Source organism: Salvelinus sp. IW2-2015, linkage group LG14 (assembly GCF_002910315.2).
Source record: "Salvelinus sp. IW2-2015 linkage group LG14, ASM291031v2, whole genome shotgun sequence".
Classification (NCBI taxonomy): domain Eukaryota; kingdom Metazoa; phylum Chordata; class Actinopteri; order Salmoniformes; family Salmonidae; genus Salvelinus; species Salvelinus sp. IW2-2015.
The window spans coordinates 8,806,399-8,815,164 of NC_036854.1; the positions used below are offsets into that span (position 1 = coordinate 8,806,399).

The window sequence follows — 8,766 nt, forward strand, 5'->3', positions numbered from 1 at the left end:
CGTGTGTGTGCCTACATAAATTGACTGCAGCACAGTGACATCTCACTTTGTCTTTTGAGCGGTTTGAGTTATATGAGTGAGGGCACAAGGTTAGCTCTATACTGTAGAAGCTCACCAGCTATCAGGTTATCTACTGTTCTATGGCCTGCTTCTCCAGCTGTAAGGCCTGTAGTACCGTCACTTTAAGACATGTCTGTAAATCTCTGATTAAACAACAGTATTGGTCAGATGGGGTGAATGGTGGTTTATGGTGCAGGCTGTTCTTGTAAATGTCCTCTGTGTAGTGCTCTGTTACTAATTCTCCCCTGGGGTTGGATGAAATATCTAGATGTTGAATCATCAGAGCCCCTCTTACGATAAAATGTCTTGTCTTAGCCTATGTTGGGTGGAGGGGTAGGAGATCTTGAAGGGAGGTGGGAGGTGTTGTCTGATCCGGTAAGGGAGTGTGTCACAATAACAACCTTTTGACGGAGGGAGCCTTGGAGTAGTCTCGTCAGGGTCTCTTTCTCTGTCTAACTGTATGTCTTCATCATACTGACTAAAGCTGCAGCGAGATGCCTCAGGTAGGGTTACATGTGGATTCACGTTAGAGTATAATTGGGTTTTCTGGGGTCAGGAGTTGCTTTGAAGACAGAGGGAGGCAGTGAGAAGGGAGAGAGAAGGGTGGTTCGAAATGTGTACAGTATTTATATGAATTAATATATTATGTCTGTAAAATGGGAGTTTTTTTATTTTTATAAAGATGATAAAAAATGTAATAAAAATGCTAGAGGTGTAATTAGACACCTCCCTCCCTCCCTCCCTCCCTCTCTCCCTCCCTCTATGGGGTGGAGGGGTGTCTGTAGGCTAGCGCTCTGTAGAGTAATTTAGGGGACAGCAGCATGTCTGTCCTGGAGCCTCTGCCTCTGCAACAACGGGACAGGAGATTAAGAGAGGAGGGGAGGAAAGGAAGGGGGTAAAAGGACGAGTAGAGAAGAAAATAAAGATGGGTGGACTCCACCTCTATCCTAAAGTGAGAATAAAGAAAGGAGTGGGGGAAGAGAGAGAGAGAGAGTAAGAGAGAGAGAGAGAGAGACAGAGAGAGAGAGACAGAGAGAGAGAGAGAGAGGAGAGAGAGAGAGACAGAGAGAAGAGAGAAGAGAGAGAGAGAGAAGAGAGAGAGAGAGACAGAGAGAGAGACAGAGAGACAGAGAGAGAGAGACAGAGGAGAAGAGAACAGAGAGAGAGAGAGAGCGAGAGCGAGAGAGAGAGAGAGAGAGAGAGGGTGGCAGGTAGACTAGCAGTTAAAAGAGCGTTGGGCCAGCAACCAAAATGTCGCTGGTTCGAATCCTGAGCCGACAAGGTGAAAAATCTGACAATGTGCCCTTGAGCAAGGCACTTAACCCTAAATCCCTGTAAGTTGCTCTGGATAAGAGTGTCTCCTAAATGATTCAAATGTAAAATGTAGAGGGGGAAAGGTGGATGTGGATTGGGGAGGACAGGAGATTTTAGGAGAGAGTATAGTCAAAATGGGAGCTTTTAGTAAGTACATGTGTCTTGTGCCTTTGTGTGTACAGAGTAAAGAGGTACACAAGCCTGTTGGTCAAGCAACCCCCCCCACAGACCTAATTTCACACCTTCCTGCTAGCTAACCTTGTGGCTAACGCTAACGACCATATGCTCAAAGGAACTCACACGCACACACACACACACTAAACTCAGTCAGAAGGTTGCAGGGCTAGGACGCTGTACAGTACAGGATATTCTCATACCCTCTATAGTGAGGAGCAGATGCACAATTGGCTCTGGCACATTTGATCCCCATCAATACATACAATTGGAATACTTGTGGAAGGAATCCAAAAACAGTGTATGCATAATTGATGAGGAAATGTCTTCTGTGTGAAACCTCTTATCAGACAGATCTGGATGACTGAGACTGTCTGACAGTTTCTAGCCTGGAAGACCTGTGAGTTACAGAGAGAGAGAAAGTTGAGTAAGACAGGGCTCCAGAACCCTGACCTCTGACCTCTTATCTACTGTCAGAGGGAAGGCATCTCAGGACCCCATGCTGTGTGCGTGTGTGTTTCTGTTGTAGTAGGCACAGTCTTATTATACAACCCCTAAACCCTCTCAGGCATCCTAAACACTCTAGCCATCCTTCTAGGAACTGTATGTCTTCAGAATGACCCCTGGGAGAGCTTGTGAGGGAGAGAAACATCGAGCCTCTGACCATGTATCTCAGAACATTGAGAATGGAGCCATGGCGTTTCTAACACCCCTCAAAAGCTGTGGTATTTTTTATAGGGGTGAGGTAACATGAGGACATGAATAGGGAGTGTGGGGAGTGAACCTGGAGGGGTTGAGGTGAGAGCAAGGATTGGTGAGGTGAGTGGATTTGGAAAGAGAGAGAGGGGTGTGGCTGGTCAAAGAGAGAGGGGTGTGGCTGGTCAAAGAGAGAGGGGTGTGGCTGGTCAAAGAGAGAGGGGTGTGGCTGGTCAAAGAGAGAGCGGGTGTGGGCTGGTTCAAAGAGAGAGGGTGTGGGTCTGGTTGCCCCTGAGGAGTCTTGTGAGAGAGGGCACGGAATGTTTGGGAATTGCCAATCATGAGGTAGGCCAGAGGGGGCGGGGTCACTAGAGGTCAAAGGGGCACCTGCTGGTCTCCTACTTAAAGCTGATCATCGGGCCCCTGAGGACTTCAGAGGCCGTGAGTTAAACTACAGGAGCGATCCATCTCCCATTCAGCAGAGATCTATTTCCTCATGTTCATAGTTTCCTATGAGTCTCCACATTAAACTGACCTGCCAGTTTGCTTGGCCCTATTTCACAGTCTCATTCCCTTCTCATTTCTCATCTCTCTCTGGCTCCTCACCTCCCTTCTCCCTATTTCCTCTCTTTATCTCATTCTCCTTCTCGTCCTGTTGCTCTTCCTTTCTCTCTTTTTTCTCATCTTTTCTCTTTGTTGTGGCCAACTTACATCAGCTTGTAAGAAAGAGCTGATTGTGATGCCCCTCTCTCTCTCTCCATCTCCCTCTCTCTCCCTTTCTCCCTCCCTCCCTCTCTCTTTTTCTCTTCTCCTCTCTCTTCTCTCTTCTCTCTCTCCCCTCTCTCTCTCTCTCTCTGGCTCTCTCCTCACCTCCCCTTTCCCTATTTTCTCCTTCTTTATCTCATTCTCCTTCTCCTTCTCGTTCTCTTGCTCTTCCCTTTCTCTCTTTTTTTATTTCTCTCTATCTTTCTCATCTTCTTCTTTGTTGTGGCCAACTTACATCAGCTTGTAAGAAAGAGCTGTTTGTGATGGCCCTCTCTTCTCTCTCTCACTATCCTCTCTCTCTCTTCTCCCTCTCTCTCTCTCTCCCTCTCTCTCTCTCCTCTCTCTCTCTCTCTCTCTCTCTCTCTCCTCTCCTCTCTCTTCTCCTCCCTCCCTCTCTCTCTCTCTCTCACTCTCTTTCTCTTTTCTCAGCCTTTCTGTCTAGTTCTATAACAGATCGTCTTTCAGGGTTTTCCTGGAGAAGTCTCAGCCGTTGGGAATGGGACACTGACTAGGGTTCCATTAGTTATATCAAGGTCTCCATAGGGAGAGACTGTATTTAAAGTATCCACAGCCCCAGCCACCCTAGCACCATCCCAGCTGCGGCCCGCTGCCAAAGATCTGTTGGGATCTTGATGCCGTGATGAGGGCAGAAAGAGATAGTGTGTCTGTCTGCCCGTTGTATTTGTTTAGCGTAGTAGCATGAAACAGATGTGGGAAGGCGTGTACTGTAGCTACTCTGTTATGAATTTGACATGATGTGCCATTAGTTGAATGGAGGAAAAACCTTTTTATGGGTTTGGTGCTTGTCTTGACATGACAATGATTGGATTGAATAGTGTGGGAGACTGTGTTTTGTTACTGATTAGTATCTCTGCTTAGTGTATTATTTGTTGGAGCTATCTAACAGTGTAATTCTTTCTCTCTCTCTCTCGTTCTCTCTCTTCTCTCTCGTCTCTCTCTCTCTCTCTCTCTTCCGTCTCTCTCTCTCATCTCTCCTCTTCTCTCTCCTCTCTCTCCTCTTCTCTCTCTTCTCTTCTCTTCTCTCTCTCTCTCTCGTCTCTCTCTCTCTCTCTCTCTCTCTCTCTCTCTCTCTCTCTCTCTCCTCTCTCTCTCTCGCTCTCTGTGTGGTCCTGTCTGTCACTCTCTGTTCTCTATCTCTCTGTCTCTGTCTCTCTGTCTATGAGGCATCTCTCTCTGCTCTTCTTTCAGATTGCACGTTCGTCTTCTCTTTCATGCACTCTCTCTCCTCATCAGCTCCAGCAGACGAATGGACAGATCTCCATCTCCAGTTTGATTGGGAAGGTAGACGAGCAGACAGAGCTCCATGGCCACTCAGAGGACAACACGCTAACAGAGGAAGGTAAGAGAGACAGTTGTATATTCACTATCTATCTATGTGATTGTGTTTTTGTCTGTGAACTAGTGTTTATGTATGGAGTGTCTGTGTGCTTTCGATGTGCAGATGGGTGGGGGTGCGTGTTTGTGCTTGTGTGTGTGTGTGTGTGCGTGAGAGGGAGAGAGAGAATGTGTGGTATGGCCCCTGACTGACACAAAAACACCCTGCCACCCATGTTCAGCCTCTGGCCCTACAGCTATGTCCTCCTGAGAGCCTCTTGATCCTTCACTAATCTCTCTGTCAACACTGAAGGGACACCTACGCAGTCTCTTATTGTAACAGGTTGCTCACACACTCACATATCCAACATACGCAACACACATCTGGACTGCATGGAGGCTCCGAGGAGTTGTTCTAGGTAATCCAATGTAAGACTGTGTGCAGACATGCCTATCCACTTAAAGTAGCCTAACAGTAATTTGTCTGTGGGGTCTTAAAACTAAAGCCAGGTAGAATTCCTCGCTCTCAAAGCTGAGTTTCTGTGATTGGCATCTGGAAGATAGGGAGGAGACATACAGGAGTGCGGAATGCATAATAAATAAATAAAATCTACATAATCAGTAACTGACCAAACATCATTGGGTTGGGGGCCATGTTTTTCCTTCGATATCAGATTAATTTTCCCAGCGTTGTCATGGAAACAAGCCTAAACTCTCCGCCGTCCTGCTCTGGTTCGCCGTCTCCCTCTGTGTGTGTTTGTTTATTTACTTTAAGGTTCCTACGTGGTCTCCCTCTATCTGGGAGGGCTGCAGGAGCACGTCTTCCCTACCTAAATATTTAGCAGGCCGTGACCTGGCTCGGCACAAAGGGACCCGCACCGTTTAATAACTCTGTTCAGCCAGGGGAAGGAGTAACTCTATACTACTTTAAACAGACAGATATGTCACATACCACACCGTCAAAAAGCCTGTTTAATAACCTATTTAATGAAGCGATTCTGTACGTTTACAGAGTAACCGAATACCCCTCAGAACAGAGAGATATGGTATGTACGTAGAGAATGATTTGATGAGATGAGCCCTATTCTATATGAATGTACTGAAATCTAATTTAATTCTGTAGATAGTCCTGTGGAAATGAGGAGGGTTGAGGTGAAAACATTCACAATGGAAAATATACATTTTCCGTAAGTTACTTTGATAGGTTTCTCATAAGTAATAGGTATATATTAAATGTGTCTTCAACCATGATGAAGATTGAAGGAATCCTCTTAAACATATAACAAGAGTGTCAAACATACGGCCTGTGGGCCGGATCTGGTTAGGAAAAAAATCTAGAATTGACTGCTAGGAATTGTACAAAAAAATCATACGTCACTCTGGACCTCGTTGAAGAACGAACGAATCCCCTGGGGCAAAATTTGTTTGACACCTCTGCTTTAAAACATTTGGCTGAAATGATACAGCCTGTGGCCCTTCAGGCCCACACACCTCCTGTATGTAGTGATATACCCCTTACATACCAAGACGTTTTGCTGCCAATTTGACCATGGCTCCAACTTTTTGCCGCCTTTTCTTATATCTGAAAGGTATTGCTCATACCAAAGCCTGTACTTTTATTTCCACTAACTGAGGTAGTCATGAATGCGGTAAAGTTCTGCCTAGGGCTTAGTATGAAACGTAGCCATACTGCTCTTAAGCTCTTGATGTGTCACGTTCCTGACCTTATTTCCTTTGTTTAGTCTTTGTTTAGTTGGTCAGGACGTGAGCTGGGTGGGCATTCTATGTTTTGTGTTTCTATGTTGGGTTTGTTGTTTGGCCTAATATGGTTCTCAATCAGAGGCAGGTGTTTGTCATTGTCTCTGATTGGGAACCATATTAAGGTTGCCTGTTTTCACTGTTTGTTTGTGGGTGATTGTTTCCTGTCTTTGTGTTTCKCTGCACCAGCTAGGACTGTTYCGGTTTTCACATTTATTGTTTTGTTACTTGTAGTGTTCACGTTGTTATCTTTATTAAATTATGTTGAACACTAGCCGCGCTGCGTTTTGGTCCTCCTCTCCTTCATCCCAGGAAGAAAGCCGTTACATGATGGTTGCTAGGCAGCGTCCATTACAGGCTGTTACCATCATCATGGCAGTTCTAAACTTTGCCAGGCAAATCACTTGGCAGCATTCCTTTGCATAGCCCACCACTATGCATGCACTGTTTTCTTATCCACATCTGGATGGATCCGTAAATATTTCCTGCGGAAATGATTATCACTGAATGACGGAAATATTTCAATGAAGTAGGCTAATGTAATTAAAGGCATGTATCAAATGATTGCTTACTGACACTCCCAAAGTTATTTGAAGCGATAGCCTACCGGATTGTTGTCAACTACATGATAATTATAGCACAGTTTTGATTGGGACAGCGCCATCGCGCTGCTTTGCATGTGGAAACTCGTCTTGATAAATCAATCAATGTCAGATCCTTGTTTTCACTGAATCTCCATTTGGATATTTGGTTACAGTTAGGCGGGTGAAATGTTGAGCACTGTTCAGGATCAACTTTAGTCTCGTTGGCTCATTTATAAGCACTATGACAGCAGTGTCACTCAAGTTGTGTGGAAAAAATATTATTTCTATTTTATTCTGTAATATTTAATTGTATTCTTAAAATACTGTGTGTGTGTGTTGACTGTGATCAGGGCAGGGAAATGTGGGTCTTGTCTGTTTAATGAACAAAATAACAAACTATATTTCATTTGCATGGAGCAACCATGTAGCCTAGGCTGCACAGACCAGTAGCCTAACATAATTCAACTCAAAATATTATATTCTGTTCTTTTGAAAATACATTTGATTAGTCTTATAATGTTTCTTAGGACCTGCCTAAACAAATAAAACAAGTATTTCTTTGTGATGGTGTATATTCAATGAATTTACTGAAATAGATGCCCACCCACATCGACACACATGTACTCCCACTCTTTAACTTGCCAGCATGTGCACGGGAGGTAGAAAAGGCTTATGCCGGCAAGAATGTGGTCAAATTGAGCCTGCTTGAAAAGGGGTCATATAAACATTGCCCAATGTTTTTTAACAGGCAACATACCGTAAATCCTATGTGAAAAGTGTAATAGATAGCTCTGCTTGTAACGATACATAGATATATGTGGGTTTATCTGCTGTACTGCACCAGGCGGGAGGGAGGACCTTTGAAGTCTGAATGTCTACTCCATGGTAGCAGGAGAAGATAGTCTGTAGTCTCTGTGGTAGTAGGAGAGGATAGTCTGTAGTCTCTGTGGTAGCAGGAGAGGATAGTCTGTCGTCTCTGTTGTAGCAGGAGAGGATAGTCTGTAGTCTCTGTGGTAGTAGGAGAGGATAGTCTGTAGTCTCTGTGGTAGCAGGAGAGGATTAGTCACGCTGTCATTCTGTGGTTCAGGAAGGATTCTGTAGGTTCTTGTGGTAGTAGGAGAAGGTAGTCTGTAGTCCGTTAATGGTAGCAGGGAGGGATAGACTTCGGCTGTAGTCTCTGTTGTAGGTAGGGAAGGATATCTGTTGTCTTCTGGTGGTAGCAGGAGAGTGGATAGTATGCCTCGTGACTCATTTTCTGTGGTAGCGGAAGAAGGATAACGTGGTGGTGGTAGAGTTTGTGTAGCGCAGGAGAGGATAGTACTGCTGTAGTCCTCATGGCTGGTAGCGATACTGCTCAAAGGATCTAAGCTGGCAGCTGCATCCCTCTCTCGGTGACGCCTCTACCCGGTTGCTCCTTGCCTACGAGTCACTCGTCAAGCCTCTTTTTCCTAACTCCCTGGAGGTGGTGGGATGGGATACGGGAAGGAAGAGAGTCAGGTAGGGTATAGGGAGGAAGTTGTCACTCCAGTCCTAGGTTTGGGGGGGGGGTATCGTTGGGCGTGGGGTAAAGTGGCGGTAACACAGGTCAGGTCACCAGTTCCATTTTGTTGGCGGAGCTGGGTGGAAACACAGGTTCACAATTACCATATGTGTGTCTGGAGGCAGAGTTCGTCCCTCTCGCGTGGTAGTCGCAGCGAGGAGGATAGAGAGCTGGGGGTGTGTCTCTGGGAGTGGTCTCCAAGGTGGGTATGTGAAAGGCGGAGCAGCGAGAGAGGGGAGGGTATAGATGTAGGTCTGGGGGTGTAGGATGGCACTCTGGTCCTGTGGGTAGCCGGCAGGCACAGAGGTTAGTATGGATTGAAGATCGTGGTCGGTCCGCTGTGCTATCAATTCTCTGTCCCGGTCCACGCGCCCCTTTGTTCCGCTGGAGTGTTCGAGCAGGAATAGTATCGGGATTCACAAATCTGGGGGTGCATTAGCCGGGCTACCTTAGTCATGTGGGCATCCTCGTATGGTGAGGTACCAAGACCGAGGAAGGAAGGTCACCATTGTTTTTGCTTGTAAGATCTCATGTGGATTG

General features: G+C 45.8%; 1 protein-coding gene across 1 annotated transcript in view; it reads left to right on the top strand.

Moving 5' to 3' along the window:
• akap12b (A kinase (PRKA) anchor protein 12b) overlaps positions 1-8,766 on the top strand; it is a 61,885-nt gene that overhangs the window by 26,144 nt on the left and 26,975 nt on the right. Inside the window, exon 2 of the mRNA XM_023999667.2 lies at positions 4,264-4,369. Coding sequence (XP_023855435.1) covers positions 4,264-4,369 — 106 coding nt within the window. The remainder of the gene's footprint in view (positions 1-4,263; positions 4,370-8,766) is intronic.